Source organism: Channa argus, chromosome 10, assembly GCF_033026475.1.
Source record: "Channa argus isolate prfri chromosome 10, Channa argus male v1.0, whole genome shotgun sequence".
Lineage (NCBI taxonomy): Eukaryota > Metazoa > Chordata > Actinopteri > Anabantiformes > Channidae > Channa > Channa argus.
Window position 1 is genome coordinate 8,051,007 of NC_090206.1, and position 22,744 is coordinate 8,073,750.

The 22,744-nt window shown below is 38.3% G+C and overlaps 2 protein-coding genes across 2 annotated transcripts; one reads left to right on the forward strand and one right to left on the reverse strand.

Moving 5' to 3' along the window:
- Nucleotides 1–5,324: 5,324 nt before the first annotated feature.
- Nucleotides 5,325–12,037, reverse strand: zc4h2 (zinc finger, C4H2 domain containing). Its single transcript, XM_067519036.1, has 5 exons — nt 11,879–12,037; nt 11,050–11,221; nt 10,627–10,799; nt 6,351–6,513; nt 5,325–6,025 (listed from the first exon to the last, which is right to left on the reverse strand). Exons 1-5 carry the CDS (start codon nt 11,929–11,931, stop codon nt 5,912–5,914), a joined length of 675 nt encoding a protein of 224 aa, XP_067375137.1. The 5' UTR covers nt 11,932–12,037; the 3' UTR covers nt 5,325–5,911.
- Nucleotides 12,038–12,965: 928 nt separating this feature from the next.
- On the forward strand, nt 12,966–22,639 carry LOC137133712 (moesin-like). Its single transcript, XM_067517552.1, has 12 exons — nt 12,966–14,295; nt 14,685–14,780; nt 14,927–15,049; nt 15,515–15,666; nt 15,747–16,058; nt 16,668–16,764; nt 18,048–18,211; nt 18,342–18,472; nt 18,630–18,790; nt 19,144–19,236; nt 19,868–20,101; nt 21,374–22,639. The coding sequence occupies exons 1-12, from the start codon at nt 14,167–14,169 to the stop codon at nt 21,536–21,538; spliced, it is 1,857 nt and encodes a 618-aa protein (XP_067373653.1). The 5' UTR covers nt 12,966–14,166; the 3' UTR covers nt 21,539–22,639.
- The last annotated feature ends 105 nt before the right edge of the window (nt 22,640–22,744 follow it).

Below are 22,744 nucleotides of genomic sequence, written 5' to 3' on the forward strand. Positions count from 1 at the left end.
ACTATTCCTAAGAAATGGGTGTGAGAAGCCTGAGTAATCTGCATTCCACCCACCAATAAGTGACTAATTTCTACTTCATGTCCCTTTCTGTAATTATTATGAAATGTGACCTTTTATGGTTTGATCAAATTTTGTTGAAACCATCTCTACATTTTCTCTTTACTATTTTTAACTTAAGTATCTGCATGAGATAAAGTCATATTGGTATCATCAGCAAAAAGGACAGAAGAAGACAATTTACAAATCGATAAAAAAAAAAAACATTAATATAGATAGAAAATAGTAAAGGTCCCAAAGCAGATCCTGGCGTTACCCCACAAATTATTTGAACCGGGTTAGAAGCCTGACCATTAGCTGTAACACTCTGCTCTCTCTCCAAACCACATCACATTTAGTGACCTAACAAAAGGATCAGGGTCAGCAGTGTCAAACGCTTTAGACAAATCTCTCAAAATACCAAGTGCAAACTTATTATTTTCATTTTCTGCTCCCTGTGTTTTATCTCAAGTTGTTATAGAGTCAATATCAATATCAGGGCGGCTATAGCTCAGTTGGTAAAGGCAGTTGCTTACGGACCACAGGGTGAGTGGTTCGATCCCCGGCCTTGGCTATATGTTGAAGTGTCCCTGGGCAAGACACTGAACCCCTAACAGCCCATTCCCCCTCCCCAGTGATGCAGTGCTGGTCCAAGCCCGGTAGAAATTGGGGAAGGTTGTGTCAGGAAAGGCATCCGCCAAATCAACATCAACATGCGGACAATGATCTGCTGTGGCGACCCTGAACTCACGGGATAAGCCGAAAGGAGAGTAGTAGTAGTTATAGAGTCAATATCTATAGAATATCCTCTTTGAAATCCATACTAATGCTCCTATGCAATATTTTTCATTTAAATGCTTTAGGACTCTTGTATAGACTAACCTTCCCATTATTCTAGAGAAACAAGGTAAATGAATATGAAACTATAGTTTGTAAATTAATTACCAGGATGAGACTTAAATAAAGGCGTCATTTTAACCTTTTAAAACTTTTGGGAACAACACCAATTTCTATGTCCCTGCCAAACATATGAGAGGTTCTACAATTAGAAAAGCCCATCCATCATCTGTCACCACTTATCCTATTTGGCCTGCAGGGGGGCTGGAGCCCATCCAACCTGTCATCGGGCAGGGGGCAGACCCTGGACAGGTTGCCAGTCTATCTTAAGGGCCACAACATAAAGCATAGACAGACTGACCACCATTCACACCTACAGGCAATTTCAGATTCACCACTTAACCTAACATGCATGTTTTTGGACTGTGCACACCCACACAAGCACAGGGAGAACATCCATACTTCACGGGAGCGACCCCCCAACCGTCTAGCTGTGAGGTGGCAGCACTAACCACTCCACCCCCATGCTGCCAATTAGATAAGTCTTCATTATATATCTTTATGTTTAATTATTAAAATACCAATTTCATTATGACCAGCTGAGCTGTTCTTTGTGTGTGGAGTTCCCATGTTTCTCCCCGTGCTTACATGGGATTCCTCTGAGTACCCTGGTTTTCTCCCACAGTCCAAAGACATGCATGTTAGGTTAATTAGTGACTCAAACTTGCCAGTAGGTGTGAATGGTTGTCGGTCTGTGTGTGTCTCTCTGTGGTGGTCCTGGGATAGACTGGTGCCCTGTTTGGGGTGTACCACGCCTCTTGCCCTATGACAGCTGGGATAGGCTTCAGCCCCCCTGCAACCCTACACAGGACAAGCGCTTACACACAATGGATGGATGTTTTATACTCTTAAAATTAAGGGTTTTGGGTTATGATTTACTTTTTAAATATTTTTTTCCCCTGAAGATTTGTTTTTACTTTATCCTTGAAGACTAAACCAAGTGCAAAACTGTAAATGAACGACTAAACATATGCATGGAATTTGTGTGGGATATGTTAGGATTACTCTCATGGAAAAAATATCCCTATAGGACATTTTCTGTTTTTGACTTGAAGTTATTGATGTTTAAGTAGCATATTTATTAAAACATAAACTTTGCAATATCTATTAGCAGGTGATTTAATTGTTGCAATATTTCTGAAAGTTACACTTAATTGGTACATGATGTGAAATATCCCTATACAATATACTACATATTCAATCCCAATCAAAATAATTTGTAAACGTGTTATGATAGTTCCTCATGTCTTATTGGCATATGTATTAGATAATACAATATATTTTGAGTACAATCAGTTTAAAAAGTCTGCACTTTGTGCTGTTTAAAGTTGCCTATGAGGTGAATATTTTTACCCTAGTTAAACGGTAAATGGCCGCTTATATAGCGTGTTTATTCAAAGAGCTTTACAATGTTGCTTCTCATTCACACACACTCCCACACTTGCACACCGATGGCGGTGGCTGCCATGCAAGGTCTTCACCTGAGCCACAAGGAGCAACTTGGAGCTCAGTGTCTTGCCCAAGGACACTTCAACACGTACCCTGGACCGGGGGATCGAACCACTGACCCTGTGGTCTCTGGACCAACTGAGCCACAGCTGCCTCAGTGTTTAGTTTAAAGCATCCGATAAACTTTGATTAAAAAGCTTCATATCAGTATTAATTGGATGGTAAATAGTCATTATCAAACTTTTTCCTCCGAAAAAGCGGTTTAAGCTGTTTGTTTGAATTAACACTGTATGACATAAGGTTCCGAATTCTCCAGATCATCTCAGTCAACAAACTGATAACTGCTATAGATAAACAAAGATACGCCTCCTCCAGTTATCATTCCTCTCGTCCTATGAATTGCTTTATAAATAAACATTTGTATAATGAAGTTACAGAATCATTTATCATGTTTCAGTTAAAGCTGTTATGGGTAATTTATTTTGCAAGCAATGACAAGTAGAATCCTCAAATTGAATCATCATAATTTTTAGGTAAACAATTTTGAAAGGTCTAGTTAAACCACCAGGACAGTTGCACTGGTTTCAATGCAAAAAACTGTTCTAAAATGACCATGAAAATGAAAAACAGCAACACCAATACAATAGAACATTTTCACACATTTTTCACAGGTTGACTTGTCACAAGGAAAAGAACAGGTGATACTCAGAACTGCAGCAGTGGCTCCATTTTCTCTGTTGTCTACTGTGACATATTAAATTGCAGCCTAATGTTTTTGTTGTTATTATTAATATTATTACATAGTTAATTAACTGAATTTGCAGCACACCTTTAACATTTCATCATGTCAATATAGTGCACGTGTGTGTGCATGTGTGTTTTACTGGGGCTACATTCCCGACAAAATACAAATAAATGTGATTCCATAGAACGACATTGTGACGTAAAGACACACTATACAACAAATGAATTAAGGGATACTGCTCTAAATGATGACAATGGATTCATGTCATTGGTGTGACGCTTATAAACCGCCAGGTGGCAGCAATGATGTAGGGAACTCGTGATGGCAGCTACAGTAACATTACAAAAAGAAGACGCATCTCATCCCACCATAAGAACAGTTTAAAGCCATAAAGATATTTAATATTTTGAATGAATTTAAGTTAATTAAACAACTTGATCTTAATGGACCCTAGGCTCCCATTTTGTTATACGTTTACTGTTAAATGGATTGTTATACATAAAGATTTCTTATAAAAAAAAGTTTGATTAATGGAAACTACTGGGGTAGGTAGGTAACGTCGGTTCGGGGTCCTGCGCTAGCAGATGACGTCAAACATTATAATTGGCTGACATACGAGAAGCGATCGTTCACATCAACCTGGGGTTGCCTTAGCACATTTTTCAATAATATTTAAGAGTGTACATTTTTAAAAATGTGTAGTATATTGAATATAGCTCTCCTTCTGTGCGCAAACTAGCGATATATCTAAATTACGGCAACCGTTCAGCCAATCATAATGGGTGACGTCAACTGTAAGCGCAGGGCCACGTACCGATCCGCTATTAACACCGTTTTCACAATAACCTTTGTATTTTAGAGCCTTTCCGTGGGTAAAGCCTGAGTAGGCGAAAAAAGAAGCCAAATGATATATGCGTTTTATATTACCCTGTAAACAACGAGAGGCCTTTTCTTTAAATACTTTTTTGAAACAAAAACAAAAGCTGTTTCAAACCGTCACTAACAGTTAGCTAATATCTAATATCAGCTTTTGACTTGAGTTTCGTACAGCATGGAGGAGGAAGCACTGAGGAATTACTGTAGAGTAATGATTGGTCGTGTCCGAAACAATCTGCTGCAAAAAGGTTCTTCGGAAATGGGGACGAGGAGACACAAACACAAAAAAGGCAGAGGGCGAGAGGGGACGAAACCTGAAAGACAAGTTGTACCAGGGGATGAGTTTAGAGGTCAAACAAAGTGTATCCTCCCACTACGAGATCGCAATAAATGGGGGAGAGGCGAAACCTCCCTCGGTGTCACGTGTCAAGGTCTTGAAGTTCAACACGTTCCCGTTCAACTCCTGTCAATGGTGACGCTCAAAATGTTCAAAGAGGACATGAAACGGGTCTGGCAACAATCTAAGCACGTGTTGTTATGCACAGTTAAAATATTTTATATCTGTACTTCATGTGTGCTATATATTTGGTGGCAGGCTGCTGAGGTGAAGCTCCATGATCCCAGTGCGTGCGTCGTGTGTCAGGAAGAAAACGCTTCCCTGGCCTTGAAGACTTTTATCTGGAGGAAGAAGACACAACTGCAGTTCCAAACACTGAAGGCCGGACTAAACACACACGTGATCTATGGAGTAACGTTAAGTGACTTTAAGGACAGAGCAGACCTGTCTAAATAATATATCAGTGTGCTGACCAGCCTGAGTGCCTGAGATAGTTTTCTCTTATACCATTGTACATGTTGGGGGAGTTTGTGTAAAATTTGCCAAACTCCTTAGATGCCCCTAAGCGGATCTGGGAGGAACTACTTGGTGAAAATATGGGGTCACAGCAACCTGGGGTTGCCTTAGCAACTACTTAGAAACGTGGAGTTGCCCTGGCAACAGATGAAATACGGGGTTACCCTGACAAAACCACTGTAGGAACTCATTTAGCAAGATCTCACTGTCCTTTTCCAGACAGATAGCTGCAGATGTGATGGGCACAGTATTAATACAATTAAATGACAATGTTGTGGTGGAGTCAAACATATTCCTACCATTTTTATTTTCATACTCAATCTAAACTCTCATTTGTCCAATAAACATTGGTGCATATGCTGATGGTGTTATATTATCCTGTTCTACTACAGCTGTGTTTACCATCATACGAGTAACTAACAAACATCCAGCCTTTGTTATGAGCATAAAAACAAATGTGCTAACAAGGTTGTTACAAAACATTTATTTTCATATTACTGTATTAAAGTTTGACACAACACTATTCAGAACAAATGTATCTAGCTTTTTTGACCAGTCTATGATCACTAGAACACTGTAAACATTAAAACATTGTTTTATTTAACTTCACAATTAAACCCATTAGATTTTATATTGGCACAAATAATACATAGTTATGGAAGCACTCATGCATTGCAAAACATTAGGAAGTACAGTACAATACTAAGGCAATAAAAAATAGCAACTTGGACAAAATTATTTGGAAATTTTATCAAGGTCCATTTTTGCAGTTACAATGTTTAGGGACTAGTACACCTACTATGGAAGTCATACAGTTACATATAAACACATCCAAAGTACTGATAAAAACAACACAATAACATTATCAGACCATCAATCAATAATTGAGAGGTTATGACCAAATCACTAAGACAATTTGTTAAACTGAACACATTGTGGATCCTGAAGCACTGGTGTTATTTCTGCCATATATTGTGATCTACATGGCTGATCTTTAATCAGTGTATTGGACCAGTTCCCTTTACACATTACTGAAGCTGAAGTTGGAGAAGGCTCTACTCGTCTGGCTTCCTCTTGGGCTTCTTTGGGTTGCGGGAGCGGCTCTTGGCCTTGCACAATGGGCAGATGGGAGCATTACGATGAATCTGCTGGTGGCAGGACAGGCAAGCCTGGAGAGAGTGAGATAAATTTCAAAAGTTACTTAACTTTATATCAATCTTGTCTTGTAAAGACAAACAAGCAAGTGTAATATAATGGTATCTAACAAAGCTTAAATTTTATTTTCATTTAAACTTGGGGTCATTTGTTTTCCTGGCTTCTTAGTAACCGATTACATCTTGAAACTTCACTGTGACTTTTTTTATATGCTAGAAGCTCTATACAGTGCAGCCTAACCTTTAACTATGGCCTTATATGGTTGCTCCATTATCACGTCACAACTTCTACCGACTATTCAAACCTCAAAAACGGATTTTGGGTCCGTAGAAGGTGTACCTTCATAGGTGGAGGTTGCTGTCTGAAGGTGGCTGTCTGGCGGGCATCTTGCTTTCGCGACACCTGAAGTTGCTGTGCTGCTGCTGCGGCGGCTGCGAGGGATTCTGGGATGGCGGGCTCATGTGGCTCCTTCTGCCACTCGGCTTTCTGCTTCTCAAAGTAACTGTTCAAAGGAAAGAAAAAGAATGAAAGACAGCTAGCTGTGATTCTTATGAGCCCATATTGCAGTTAAGATTATCCCATCTACCCTGTGTATCAAGAGATACAGAGTGGCAAAACCTGACAAAGGAGAATTAAATTGGAGAACATTATAGTCAAGCTCACACATCCTCTTTTCATGTACAACTCTCAACAAAAGTACAGTCCTTGTGACTGATAGTGTTTGTCTGCATGCATGCGAGCATGTCTGTTTGTGTGGGCAGGGGAGGACTGGGAAAGAAATTTGGCCTTGGACTTTATGCCTGACTGGCCCATTTTCAAAAATAAAAAAGGTGATATCGCATTTCATTATCCTCTCTGGTTTCTCTCAAAATAGAACAGAACTTTAAGCATCAACAGAAGACTAATGGGTTTTATTTCCTGTAACCACTATGACATGATCAGTAAAGCATGTTCACAAGCTACACCTTCACAAGCTAAACGATTTTTTTAATATATATATATATAATGTGTGTGTGTGTTTCTGTTTAATCCTATTACTATTACTGAGACATAGACTGCACATATATTGCTGATTTATTACTTATTATTTATTACGCACCTTGTAATGCAATCAAAGTAGGCACCACGATTATTAAAAGGACTAAATAAATTACTTTGTTGGCAACACAAGAGGGAGATTAATAACTTTAACATCTCCTCAGGTATCTCTCTCTAATGAGTTCGGTCTGTTAAGAACAACAGTAATAAGACAACTTTCTGAGTATGTCATAAACTCTCAAAACATCAAGGAGCATGCCACTAAGAAGAAAAAGAAAGATGAGCACCACCTGGCCAGAAATGATCATTGTGCTTCCACACAGTAAAAGTGAAAAGCCAGCCTGCCGGCAATTCTGTCAGTGTTCAGAGCAGCAACGTTTCAGCATTAGGCTTTTTATCTGTGACAATAATTCTAACTGCAATTTATTTTATTTTTTTTTTAGCTAAATGCTCTGAGTCATTGACATTGCTATAGCCTGAAAAAACCCATTCACTGTGTCTCTCGAGTTTTTCTTTAGAGCAAAGTGTGTATGATTAAATTAAAAATGCAAAACCTTTGATTTAGGATAGACAGGATTCTAGTTCTGAGATTAACCCCATTTTTAGCACCAGTTAATATTTGCAGTTGCCAAATGTTGTTGATGCCAGGCTGCAGTTTCTACAGTGACGTGTCAGCATCCCATGATGTGACAATTTTGTGGTAAACAGGGACTTTTGCTTAAAACTGGGTCAACTTCAAAACAATATTTGTCCGTTTTTGAGGCCAGAGGCAGCGGAAAATCATGGTTGGACCTTAATTTCCAAATAGACAAACAGCCCTGACTTATCAAGACACAATGTCACAAGACATTACCACATTACCACCTGGACATGTCAAAGACAGTAAAGCGAGCTAATGAGATGTTTTATTTTAAAAAAGGCAAAGAAAATAAAAACTAAAAATAAATTTAATTCAATACCATGTTTTTAGATATTTGCTGCAGAGACTTCTGCTGCCACCTAAGTACCGTTGAAGTAAAAGGAATTTGGTGTATGGAGCTCAAAGTAACAGACACAATTGACAAACATATTTGCCAAAAACAACATCTCAGTTAAGTCCTGTCATATCATCATATCATATAACAGCTACTTTATACAAACTTGGTGATGCTCCAGTGCTTCTACCAGCCAATAAAATACCACACTGACATATTTTGTATTATTCTTCATACCTAACACAATTTACTTTTAACTCTTGTTATTTTTAACCATGTTTGTAATTGCAACCATGCTTAAAATAGCCTTTGTTTGCTGCACAGTTTTGCAATGCTTCTGTTCCACCGTGTTTACATTGTTTAGATAAAGGAATAAAATCTGTAGATGTTGGTGTCTCATAACTTTATGTACATAACTATATGTATACTTTGGAAACATTCACAAAGAATAAATGTTCTGTTCGCTTTTGGATTTTAAATCATGAAAAATTAGTTACTGTTTGTTAATACAATAACACGGTGGACTACCATATGAATATGTAACTGCTTTAATGGACTTTCCACAGCAATTCAAGTGTTTCTTCATAAAAAACTAAAATCTAACATTAACAGCATATAAATGCTACTGACTAATTCCTGAACTTGTCAACTCCTGGCATCCTTCTCTGTCAGTACTAATAGTCTAACATTTCTAATCTTGTCATATAAAGCTAAGGACATCTGATCTAGGATTCCCTGCCCTACTTTCTGATATTGTCTGTTCATTTTGTAGGAAAGTTAGTTACATTAGAGATATATCTAACTGTGAACTGAGTTTTCCAAATATAAGCTTGTTCTCCAGTTCTATTGATGCCACATCAATTGAATTCCTCTTCCAATTTTGTAGCGACCAGATTTCTCTCTCTCATGTGGTTGTTTCTGAATATTTTCAGGTTGCTTGTGTCAACACACTGTAAGCACTTGAATAATACCAGATGGATATTAACATTAGTTTTGGATAATGTTGTTGTTAAACTACTCTGACATGGTGACAGAAACTGTCATCAAGATCCCTAACTACAAACTGTTGATGTGATGTCATACCCTGTTATGTACCATGTTTGGCTGTATTTCAGAAATTGATACAGTAGTAGACCCAAGTACCATTAACAGACCTAGGCAATGGCAAAGACTTCTCTTTGATGAGGAGGTAATTCTAAGATTCTGTCAAAGGTTAACATTTCTAGAAGTGTGATGAGCCGCATTTGATATATGGTTTTTCTTTGTGTACTGTATGCTACAATTATCTGTATTCATCAGCTGTTGTCAAATAAATAAACCAACTAAACTACTAATTTTGTTGCAGCTAAGAATGTCATAATACAAGTATCAGGCCCTATACTGCTCTTACTCTTAAAACTACTCCAATATCGAAACCAATACCACTATTCCTTAACCTCAGATTGCGAAAGCAGGTAGGTGGAGGTGGAAAAGTGCCAGCCATAGAGGCATTTTAAAATATGTGATGATAAAAAACGTAAAGCCAACGACAAGCTCTAAAGTCATGAGTTGCAGCTGCACTAGCTGCCAGCCATCCTCATGAAAACTATTTAAAACATATTTATTATTTAAAATCTAACTTTGGTGACAACCAAGGGAGATCTAAAGCCACTACAGTTTTACTTCAAATTCACTTCTGTTTAAAAAGCTATTTTACCTCCATTTTTCTTTGTAGATTCTACATTCTGGTCATTTGTGCCTCTCCATTCAGCATCTCATCTTAAACCTGTTGCTCTTTTGCTTGCTTTACAGTGCATGTTTACAGTGCAGTAGTTTTTGGCAAAAGTACACACAAGAATTGTGTTGCGGGATTAACAAGTTTGTCTGCCAGTTCTGCCCACAGACACTGAGTCATCACTTGTGTGCTCCTTGTAGATTATCACAGACTAGAAACCTGTGTTTAAGTGTGAATTGTTCAGTCTTTGGAAGTCTTAGCTAGTCTTCAGGGGTGTCCTCAGCTTTCAGCGTCACTCCTGGTATTTGGACCAGCAGTGTCTGCCCAGTGTCTCTCATCAGCCTAATTGTGCAGTGGACTGATGAGAATTTCACTCTCCAGTGAAGGCATAGTAAAAGCACCAGAGGAACTCATATTGGTATTCAGTATCAGCAAATACTCAAAAGTATATGTACTTGTACTTAGTCTGAGTAGACTTGATATCTGGATTGGCTGCGAACCTCAAAAACTTTTATACAGTACATGATTTGTACTGTTGGACACACCACACCCTGTTCTACATCACTATGTTGAGTGAAACTAACAATATACCACTTTGTGTGGGATGATGTTCAAGTGTGCCTTAGTATCAACTGTTGAAAATGTATGTGGTTTACAAGCTGAAACACATTTGCCCACTTTTCCACTGCACTGGAAGTGTGTTTCTATACTTTATCTGTTAGCATCTGTGTAGTTACACTGTACATGTCCAAATTTATGCAAACAGAATTTTTAGACTTAAATATACACTTATACCTTGTGAACAATGCAAAGTAACATAAAAAACTAAGAAAAAGAACTACAGTGTATCTTGCATTTTGTTTGTGTGTGTATGTGCATGTATACTGACTCCAAGGAGAGCTTCTCCTCTTCTTCATTTAGGTTAGGGAGTCTGTGTAGACCTAGTGTCATCCTGAGAGCATCCACATGCTCCTTCAAAGGTTTGTACTCATCGTGCAGACGACGGGTTGTTTCTAGCAGCTTATTCAGGTCATTTTCTGACTGCTTGATGGTGCTTTCCATCTGAAAAAGACAGCATTAGATAAATACATGAGTACACTTCTTGGCATAAGCTATTTGTAGTTGCCTAGAAATGCCTTTTTCACTGAAAATAATACAGGAGCTAAAATGGCATACACTATTATGTGGTGTTTATGTAACATTACTATTCTCATTGCTGTTCCTAATTGGTGCTCATCTGAAAGTTTAACTGAGGATTCTTTAATACGTCCTCCACAAAGGGTGTTAATTCAGAGTGCAGTATCTCACTCACCACATTTATATCTGCATGGATGAGCCGCAGCTCCTCCACATGTGCCATTTTCTCCTGAAGAAGTAGATCCATCTCTTGTTTGTATTCTTTCAGGTGCTTCTCCTCAGACTCAAGAGCCTCAAACTCAATCTTCAGACGAGACTTAATCTTCTGCATCTGAATGGTCTTGTTCCTGCAGTGAGAGACAACAGGATCAGTTTTCATAGTAGTTCTATGACACTTTAAAAATAAAAACATTTCCTCACAGATACAAAGGGACTATAGAATAATTCTTTTCCACCTATTATGCAGTCCTTTCAATTTGTGTCAAATTAATGTAAGTTAATTAATAATGAAACGGATGCTCCTAATCAATGAGTTCTGTACATGCATCAGTTACTCAGTGTCGCTGCTAAAAAGACATAAGCGTAAACAAACAACATTGTGGCACCGGTACTATGTGGCTAATGACAGACCGCTAAGCTGGCTAGCTGAGCAGCTAGCTTGCCCAATCTTATCATTAGCAGGGCACATCTGACACACATCTGGATTGCTACTGCATGCATGTTTAATCCGAAAGTCCACCATAAACTTCAGTTTGTGTGTGTGTATATATATATATATATATATCTCTTTTGGGGCTGTAGCAATTCTTTCAGATCCATGCTGGGGTTAAGCTAAAGTCGCAAGCTAAATGACAGAAAACTGGCAAAGGAAGGTTTCTCTGTTCTGCGAACAGAGGCTAATATTACCTTAGCTAGGTTAGTAACAATAGCGAAGCCAGGGGGCTTATCTTTGACAGGGTAACGTTAGCAAGATTTTTCTCAAAACATCTGGCAACCAGTCTCACCGTATTTCCAAGATATTTTCTAATTTGCACATTATTTCTTGTTCGTCCCCCATGGCGTAGCAGTCCTTTTTTTGCTCAGTTACCCGTAAGGCCACTGTGGTCCCCTTGTTGATAAAAATCACAATAGGCCGGTGTGCGCGCTACCGAGCACGCGCCCGCAACGTGAAACCGTGCTTACGTGTGATGAGTTACGCTAGTAGGCCGTACGTGGCTGTTCTTCATGCTTTCGTAACCTTACTTTTAAGTAATTGCATTAATTACTATTTAATTTTTGTTTATATTAAACACATATCTTCACTAAATAGATTAGACATGTGCTAATTCTAGCTTTGGTTATTTGCCATTTCTAGCAGTTGTTTGTATTTAATAAGCTATAATCTGCCATTTCTGGTGGCTGCTGCTTTCAGATAGATTTAGAAAAAGTGCAGTTACTGTAAAAAGTATATAATAGAAATACTCATATAAAATACTCCAAACTTACAGTATCTAATCTATGTCCCACATTTGCTGGGGATCATCTCCCAAAAAAATTTGTCCAGGAATTTGGTGATCTAAAAATAAAAATGTTTTAAAATTTAAAAAGAGCAGTAACAATGCAGCATATCATTGAATGTGAACTTAGCATATCAAGAAACACATAAATATATGAATACACTAATTAAAGTGTTTTTCTCTCCTAGATTTATTTCGAGCCAATTTCCATGCAGACCTGGAAGGTTCATAGTAGCATTTGGGATTAAACAACTGAGATAAAGGGTCTTGCTCAACAGCACCACAATGGCATTGATGAGGGAGGGACAGGCACTGCTTTTTCACTTGTCTTAACCCAATTCAATCCTGACAGGAGATTTAACCACTGGCTTAAGCGTCTGCATATGCATTGAATTCTAGCTACAGGACTGGTATTTATTACAATCACTGTTATTACAATATGGATAGTTAACAACAAAACCAAACACATCAAAACATTTTATTCCATAACAACAATAAAATGTGAACTGGAAAACTTTATTAGATTAACAGAATCTCTTGGCTTCTCCGTTCATATTGGAACATCTGCAGCAGCTAAGATGTTGGCTTCTACATTTCTATAAATTAATTATAATAATATCCAAGAACTAAATGAGTGATACACGGTCAAAGCCTTATCAGTTGAAGAGGAAAAGTTTTCACAGGATGTAAAAATGCATGGATCCTGGGTTGCCATTGGATTAACTAAGAGAGAGGAGGACTTGCAAACAATACAATGGTCCATTCTCATTCAGTATAATCCTTGTAGGTATTGTGAGCACTTTCATATGACTCTGCAGAGAAAAGTCTATTACAAGCATCTCCTTGAAGAAGTGTTTGGACTACAGAATTTATTTAAAATGTCAACTGTAAGTAGTGATCTTTCATTGTGTACATCCACAGTTCTATTGTGTTTCTTATTTAGAGAAAATGTTTACATTGCATTTGCAGTGATTTGACTGAAATTCGTAGGTCTTCTCTGTCATTTAAATTCAACAAAAAGGAATCACTCTATTGTTCCCAAAGAGTTTTTTGTTGTTTTGTTTTAGTGCAAAACATATGATGATAGCATGACCAGTCACCAGATGCTTCAAGTCTGTTATGGCTGTGTTCCTGGATTTGTTGTAATGTTGTCACATTATCTATAAATCAAAACAACTCTACTTTTCTTATTTTCATAACTATTCACTGAAACAGTCTGTTCAGCAAGGTCTAGAACTGAAGTACATTATCCATATTGCTATTATTTTAGGCACTAATGGAAGTCTGCCTTGCTTATTAAATTTCATCAAAAATGGACCATTTAATTTGTCCTCTGTGCTGCTTTTTTCTATTTTATAAGTGAGTCTAATTAGCAATTGCAATATGTACTCTATATGGTTTGATAAACTATGTAAATGAACAAGAAAATTAAGGTTCCTCTGACTTCATCGTTAATGCTTATGCATCGTGGAATGAACCCCATACTATTCTCTATAAAGTCCAAAATATTCTGTGGGCTTCTTTTTTTGATTGTAGTCCCCACCAACGTCTTGTGATTGGATGTTCCTGGTTGAACAGAAGAATGTAAGGAATCCTCTTTTTGGTCATTTTGCAGTCAGAACTAACAGAAACAACAGATTAGCAGTGTTTCGAAGAAAGATTGTAACAGGATTGTTACTGCTCTTTTTCACTCTTTTTCATTGCTCTGAATAGTCGCAGATGCTTTTCCAGTGACACAGCTGAATGAACAGCAGGGATTTTTTTCTTTCTGTATCTCATTGTGTGTGTGTGTGTCTATGTGTGTGTGTGTGTGTGTGTGTGTGTGTGTGTGTTTCTGGCAGATAAATGTCAGAGTCACAACCATGGATGCTGAGCTGGAGTTTGCCATTCTGCCCAGCACAACTGGCAAACAGCTTTTTGACCAGGTACACAGTGCATATCACAGCTAACAGTTAATAAATGGCAAGACTGAGTCCATACCCTTGCAGACTGGGAGACACACAACCGTCTCTCAGGGAATACAAACACGTATTACAAGCAGGTGATTGGATTGATAATTGGGAAACAGGTGACAGAGGGGGAAGGGATGTTCAAGTGATACAGTAAAGTCTATGGGCATCTGGTGGTCAGCTGAGGAATGGCAGTTGAGAATAGTTTTAAATTCTGTATGTGAGGGTACAGCAGGAGCGATTGTGACTCACAGGGACAGAGGGGCAAAATAAGATAAATTGATAGATAAAACAGGAGCGTGCCAGGAATGATAAAATTACAATCAAACAGGTAAAATGTAATTATGTACCCATTGAAATGTTAGGTAGTGAAGACAATCGGGCTGAGGGAAACCTGGTTCTTTGGCCTCCAGTATTGGGACAGCAAAGGCTTCTCCACCTGGCTCAAGCTGAACAAGAGGGTGAGAAGAAAGTTTGTGTATCAACTCTGTATTGCTTGATGGCATCACTCAACCCCTCTGACAGCCAGACATAAATTAACCCATGTAGCTAATTAGTACTTATTTCCTAATTCTGGTACCTCTCTGCTGTTGGATCCCAATCCCAGGTGACAGCTCAAGATGTAAAAAAGGACAACCCTTTGTTGATTAAGTTCAGGGCAAAGTTTTATCCTGAGGATGTTGCAGAAGAGCTGATACAAGAAGCAACACAACGCCTCTTCTTTCTGCAGGTTGGTGATCAATGCACAGCTAGTTCACTGGTGTTTTTAAAGAGCAGGATGTTGTAGATTTGCAACCCTAAACCATTTTCATAATAATTCTCACTAATATTTGATTGCATTACTTTTTGTTTTTCATACAAACAAGCCACATTTTGAAAGTTACTTATACATGCTGAAAAAAAAGTTAATTTCATATTAGAAACAGAAATTATTTAGACACAAATTTCTATCTAATCTGGACAATGGCAGTAGGGGGCTTCACAATGACTCATGCATCTGTTAATCTTTGTGGGGATTCCATAAGGAAGTACTAGCACACATAATTGGTTCCAGGTGCACAAATGAAACACCAAAAGAGCATTGCGTTTCTGACTTTTTAGTGTAGGGTATAAGTCGGGACTTTGTAGTCCCTTGCACAAAAGAGTATCATAAAATAGAAGAACAGACCTTTCTGTCTTTTGTCTTGTTATGTAGGTAAAAGAGAGTATCCTAAATGATGACATATACTGTCCACCCGAGACTGCAGTGCTTTTGGCCTCATATGCAGTTCAAGTCAAACATGGAGAGTACAGGAAAGACTATCACGTACCAGGATACCTTGCAAGGGAGAAGTTGCTGCCACAGAGGTAGTTCAGGTAGTTCACTATAATTCCAGCTTCTGTCATCTGTATTCTAACTAGTGTGTCCTCTTGACTGATAAAACCAGGGTTTTGGAGCAGCACAAGCTGAATAAAAATCAGTGGGAGGAAAGAATACAGGTGTGGCATCAAGAGCACAAGGGAATGCCAAGGTACTGCAGTCTTACAAAAAAAAGAAAATGTGTGTGTGTGTATGTATGTATATATTATAGCTCATTTATTCCATGTCACAGAGAAGATGCCATGGTGGAGTACTTGAAGATAGCCCAGGATCTGGAGATGTATGGGGTCAACTACTTTAGCATCAAGAACAAGAAAGGATCGGAGTTGTCGCTGGGGGTAGATGCCCTGGGTTTGAATATCTACGACAAAAAGGACAGGTAAGTTGCAGTTTAGAAATGTACATATATGTCCCTTACAAATCTACAGTAATTCAGTGTATCATCTAGTGATTAGGAATGGTAATGATGATCAGTCTGTGTTTCAAACAGTTGGTTTACCACAGTGATCCCGATTAATTCCTGCTTACACATAAAACCTTTAGCAAAGAGTTATGGTGAGCAATGAAACTTAAAACAGCCCTCAGCACTTTGAAAGTCACACTCAAATCAAGAAGCAAGAAGAAAAACACATGTGCAGCCTCTCAGTGTTTCCTTTTACTGTCCAAAATGTCTGCAGAAAAAATGATTTTAAAAATGCTAAAACAAAAATGCTTGAATCACTCTGCAAATTTGTATGGAAATCTACTTGAACTTACAGCAAGCTACTGCAACATGTAGTAAAACTACACCCTATATTGGTTTTGAGTACAATGTTAGCATTAGGCTCAAAGCACTGTGATTCCCAAGTCTCACAGTCTCTTAAATGGTTAGTCGTGTTTGACTTGATGTGTTTTTTTGTGTCTTAACTGTTTTAAGTGTCAGTGAAGAACATTGTAACCCGATACCATAGACCTTACTATACTTTCAAACCATGCCAATATTTTACAGGATGACTCCAAAGATTGGATTCCCCTGGAGTGAAATCAGAAACATTTCCTTCAATGACAAGAAGTTTGTCATCAAGCCAATAGACAAGAAGGCTCCGGTACGCCAAAACATTGCCATCAAACATCCCAAAAGGATAACTTCAGTCATTTTCTAAATGAGTTGTGTTATTCACCACACAGATGCAAAAGCCATGGTGACGCTTGTATAATCACGTTCAGTCTGTTGTTAGCCTGCAGCCTGGAATTTGGTTCTTCATCTGTGACAAAAAACTCTATTATAGTCCAAACAATATTAAAAACACATCAGCCAGACACACCACTCCACTAAATGACATATGTCTTCATTCTAAAACATGTGGCTGACATAAAGTTCCAATGTCTAAATTGATGTGAATAACCATAACTCCACAGATCTCATGCATCTGCAGTTGACCGGCCGCAGTACAAGAATATTCCAATGCAGAGCATGCGGGCCAGTGTTTGTTACCAATATGTTGACCACATGTTTTGGAATGAGGAGGTGTGTCTTCCAGTGGAGCTGTGTGTCTGCCTTATGAGTTTTTAATGGTTTTTGGACAACAATGGAGATCTATGGCACAGAACAAGCAAATCCAGACTGCAGGCTGACAATCAAACAAACAAGTACAGAACATTCAGTGTTGGTTTTAGTGTGTGTATGGTGATTGTGGACAGTATGATATATTTAGAAAATCACCAAAGTAATCCTTTAATAGTGATTTATTACACAAAATGCATTAACTATTGTCATTACTGCCAGGTCAAAGTAGAGGGATAGTTCAATTTAGGAGTCATTTAGTAATTTTCCTATTTACTAAAACTTAGGCAAATAGGCTTCCCTTTAGTGCAGCTCAATGGTATGTTGAACGAGGATTTCATTTTATCTTAACTCATTTCATGGATCATGTGGATGGGATTAAAAAGCTACTCATTCCCCAGTGCTTCGGGGTAAACACTTTTTACGAAATAGCATTAGCTGTTTTTATGAAAACATTTTCACCACTACAAACAAGATCCTACAAATGCTTCTTCAAAGATATGCTTATTCATATTTGTTCACCGTGGTTGTAAACAGGAGGTGTGAGAGAATCGTAAATCCTTGTTACTCGTGTAATTACCAATTTTGCTAAATGCATAAATTACAGCTAGCAGTGTAATGAGAGCAGCTGGTGCTTGATCTTCTTCACAGCCTTCTGGCTGCATGCGCAGGCTTAGGGTAGGCATCAAAGAGTTAATGAAGTAGTGGAAACATTTCCTCCAAACTGAACTATCCAATTCATTTTTTAAGTCAGTGTTTAAACTTTAAGACAGATGAGGTTCTCGTTATGCATCCGCTAAGTAATCACTGCTTTCTGTGTTTCAGGATTTTGTTTTCTATGTACCTCGCCTTCGCATCAACAAACGTATCCTGGCGTTATGCATGGGCAATCATGACCTGTACATGCGCAGACGTAAACCTGACACCATTGAGGTGCAGCAGATGAAGGCCCAGGCCAGGGAGGAGAAGAACAAGAAGCAGATGGAGAGGTAAGAAATGAGGAAGTACTGATGATTTTTTCTAACAGTTTACAATGTGTTCTCTCTGCTTTACGAAGGAACTTTCAGAAGATTTTTATTTTTTTTTCAGAAGTGTATTTATGCACAATTCTCTTGTCAGGGCTCTGCTTGAGAGTGAGAAAAAAAAGCGAGAAAATGCTGAGAAGGAAACAGAGAAGATTGCCCGTGAGACCATGGAGCTGATGGAGAGATTGAGACATATTGAAGAGCAGACAAAGAGAGCTCAAGATGGTCTGACAACTTTCTGAATATAAATGTTTCTCAACTTCAAACAATGGCTTAGTATACTGAAATATTTTTGATTGAAGGTCTGTTTAAGGCATATACTTTTTGGTCATGTCTGTATATGTGGTGGCAATTTGTGCACACATGTGCATGTGTATTTCAGAGTTGCAGGAGCAGACTCACAGGGCTCTTGAGTTAGAGAAGGAGAGAACAATTGCTCAGGAGGAGGCTGAGCGCCTGGACAAGGACCGCAGAGCTGCAGTGGAAGCTAAAGCAGCCCTTCTCCAGCACTCTGAAACTCAGAGCAAGAACCAGGAAGGCCTGGTATTTTTCATTTTATTTATACATTTTCAATTCATTTGAGAATTCTATTCAGTCAACAAAACAAAAAGGCATAGCGTTGAGACAGATCTTTACTGAACTGTAGAGTCAACATTTAGCATGAGATTAATACACTTATTATGCAATAACCTTACACACATTTACCTATGCTGAAGTCCACAAAGCTAGAAACTAACCAGTAAATTATCGATGTCATTAAATAATACGTCTGACTTTTGGCTTCCTCACCAAATTACTTATTTACTTATTTAATTCTGCTTTTTATTTCAAATTAATTAAGACCAAAGATCAGGAGCCCTCTCAACTCTCTTACCGTGTGTGTGTGTGTTGTAAAGGCCACTGAGCTGGCAGAGCTTACCTCTAAAATTTCCCAGCTGGAAGATGCCAAGAAGAAAAAGGACGAGGAGGCAAAGAGGTGGCAGAAAAGGGTGAGAATTAATGAAAGAATCATGAGAGCAAAAAGCTATGAATCAAATATGATCAAAGAGGGATCTCTGACACTGCTAAGTGTTAGACCCAGGTAAAATATAAGCAAGGTGTATACTACTTTTCTCGACTTCCATACTGTAGAATTGTGAATATTGGGGGTGTGGGGGTGTAGGGGGGTTGCTTTATTGATGTGTCAAATATCAGCCACATAAAACCAAAGCTGGGTAAACCAAACCATTAAAAACATATGCAAATGCGATGCAAACCATTTAGCAAAAGTGTATGCAAATCTTTAAATGCAAATGAGTGCAGTACTTGACTTGCATGTGGTTTCTACATTGTCAGGGAATACCACAGTGTTCTTCTGGCTTATGTTTCCTAATGAGCATGGGAAACTTTATTCACAGTGGATAACAGTTTTGCTAATTAAATATTTGTTTATGTTTAGACAGAGATGTTTTTTACATTTTGGGTTCAATGCTTATTTACATAGCACTAAGCCTTCATTCTGAAAAAAGTGCCTAATGCACTTTGTTTCTAAGTGTTTATATCATATTTTGAATGAAACAACTGGGCTACATTATTTTAATAATTTACCACAGCACTTTACTGCAAGATGTGTGTTGACAGGCAATGATGGTAGAAGCTGATTTGGAGCAAACGAAACAGGAGCTGAAGAATAAACTCATAGGTGTCCACATCCAGAATTCAGTCAACCCCCATATGCATGAGCATGATGAGACAGATGAAAGCAGTGCAGAGGCCAGTGCCGAGCTGACTTCTCCAGGCATGGTCCGAGATCGTAGTGAGGAAGAAAGAGTAACAGAGGCCCAGAAGAACCAGAGGCTGCAGAAAAACCTCAAGGTAAAATTAAGGAGAATACAGCAAAATGTCTTGTTTTATGCTGCTGATTCGCTGTTCTCTTCCACGCTTGGATCAAAGGTCATGTTCAGCTGGAGATTAACAAAACTAGAGCGTTTAGACACAAACAAAACAAAGTGTATTCCATATCTAAATTTAAAGGTTCAGTAAACAATGCACTGTGTAAAAGCCAACCAGCGAAATGCTGAGGCCAATGTGATTGTGTCGATGGGGACTAGATAGTACCTGGAACAAGACGAGACTTTACTCAAATTAACAGGCCCTGGGCTGAAATCTGTTAGTATAATAAAGAAGAGTCTTCCATTAGTCAATCAGTTTTGCCAAGTTCTTTTTATTTCTCAAATTAACACCAAACTTATAGCTCAAAATAAAAAAGTCCATCATTTTAGCTAAGCCAGTGATAGGGCCACTACTGAAATATCTTAAGAACAACTTCCACGATATTTCTTTTAAGCATTCTGGATACCCATCGTATGAATCCTAATGACCTTATTTTTTCTCACTCTGAAGTAGACACAACAATGTGATGCGTACAGACATTTGTGTCTCTATCGGGATGATAATTTATTCCCAAGTAAATTAAAATAAATGAAAATCTGATCTATACTCTGTGTATACATTGTGAGTATGTTCTGCATTAGGATTAGCTTAAAGCACAACTGTGCCTATAAGTAGTGTAGCGTCACGGAGCTGCTGTCATGGATGAAGACTCCTCCATGACAGCATGGTCCATAAAATTACAGGCTCTGAATCATTGACTCCTTTTTTATTGATTAGTGTATCATTTAGAAGATATTAGGCTTCATAAGGGGTATGGCGTGTAGGTATATTTGAGGCTCAGCTATGGTGTTTTGGTACAGCTGCTCTGTTACCTGAGAATTCATATACAGGCTTTGATTCGGGGGAAAATTTAGCAGCATAATTGCCACAAATAATTGTGTTTCACCATGAACTAAGTGCACTGTACCTAATTAAACAGAGTTGCAGGTAGATTATTATTCTGTTGGTATCATGTAAAAGTTTACTCTCAGTCATGCTGGGGTCTGTTACAGGTGTAACAGATTTGGTCTCTGTCTTACAGCCAAAATAAGATATTATATTGCACAGAAATGTACTTAATAACTGATACTAATAGAGTGTTTTCAGATAGGGATTGAGAGGAATATGAGGGTGAGGGGTAAGACATCTGAATAGTCGCCTACACTGTCTCAGGTATGAGGATTTCATTCATTGTGTTTCTGTGTTCTCTTTCAGTTCCTGAGCACTGAGCTAGCTGGAGCTGTAGACGAGAGCAAAAAGACCCCCAATGACCTGATCCACGCTGAGAATGTGAAGGCAGGCCGAGACAAATACAAGACCCTTCGTCAGATTCGCCAGGGCAACACCAAACAGCGCATTGATGAATTTGAGTCCATGTGAGACAGCCGGCTCACAATGAAGGCAGAACAAGAAAAGATGGTGAAGCGGACACACTAGGAGATTTTAGAAGCGTACAATAGGTGCAGACAGCTGCATAGATAGCATAATTAGCACGTTGAATGTGACAGCAAATAATACTGAAACTGTGCTTGGACGCCCGTAATGCCCATGATTTAAATATTATTTTATTGGTAAATAAGTCACTAAGAAAATGGCAACGCTCCTTGTAATTGCATGGCTGATCTAAAAAAAAAAAAAAAACTTACAAAAACCTTAAGTGTTCAGTGCAATTTTCTAAATACTAATGACAACATTTGTTGGTGTCCTTGCCAACTAACTAATATTGATTAATGAAAACTATGTTATTTAGGGCACTTGTTAAAGTTAAAGGTAAATGTTAAAGTCTCAGTTTTTGTATTGCAGAAATAAATTACACAGAAACACCATCAGTGTGTTTTCTGTGCATAAGACCCCATATGAAGGGGTAAACATCACCTTCAACGTGTCAAATCAAGCCAGCTTTGTGCAGCATAAAATAATTGAGCTGTAATTAAAAAAAGAAAAGAAATAAAAGCCAATTATCACCTTCAAATACATGTTTGTCTGGCTAATATAATGCAATTAAAACATTGGCACTGATTTAGTCGGTCGCTCCACTTCAACCCCATCACTGCACCTCTACCAAGTCACTCCTTCAACTGCAGAAAGCCGGTCTAACAAATGTTTTTTTCTCGTCGAACCAATCCTTGAAGTGCAATTTTCCACTGACTACACCCTGTTTCTGGCTGCCGATCCATAACATGCAGGACATTTTGTATTTTCTGTGACACTTATTAACAGCAATGTGGGTGTGAATTAGGACGCCGCCCACAAGAAAAGCTCCAAACTAGCAAATACAAATATAAAAGCTCGATTAGTTAACTAATTAAAATCAAATACAAATAAATTAAATTTCTATATTTCAGCCTCTGAGCAAGTTGCTGAGAAGCATTGTGGTCTGTCACTTCATATTATGGTGATATGCAGAAATAAAAGGGGAAACCGCATATGGTGAATTTAATAAGTTACATTAGTTGTTGTTCAGTGATTTAAGAAGAAATAGTCTCACGCGATCTAATTATTATTCATGAAGTTGATTTTAGTCATAGCCTACGCAAACATTGTGCGGTGAAAACGATTACTTAATTCCCCCCCTCCCCACCAAAA

Bases quoted from the DNA above. Each gene is read 5' to 3' on its own strand.
- LOC137133712 (XM_067517552.1), top strand. From the start codon at position 14,167: ATGTGTGTGTGTGTGTGTGTGTGTGTGTGTGTGTGTTTCTGGCAGATA. The intron at 16,059-16,667 runs GTAAGTTGCAGT...AATATTTTACAG, and splicing joins ATCTACGACAAAAAGGACAG to GATGACTCCAAAGATTGGAT. The intron at 18,791-19,143 runs GTATTTTTCATT...TGTGTTGTAAAG, and splicing joins GCAAGAACCAGGAAGGCCTG to GCCACTGAGCTGGCAGAGCT.
- zc4h2 (XM_067519036.1), bottom strand. From the start codon at position 11,931: ATGGGGGACGAACAAGAAATAATGTGCAAATTAGAAAATATCTTGGAA. The intron at 11,222-11,878 runs GTGAGACTGGTT...CTCTCACTGCAG, and splicing joins GAAAATATCTTGGAAATACG to GAACAAGACCATTCAGATGC. The intron at 10,800-11,049 runs GTGAGTGAGATA...TGTCTTTTTCAG, and splicing joins TCCATGCAGATATAAATGTG to ATGGAAAGCACCATCAAGCA.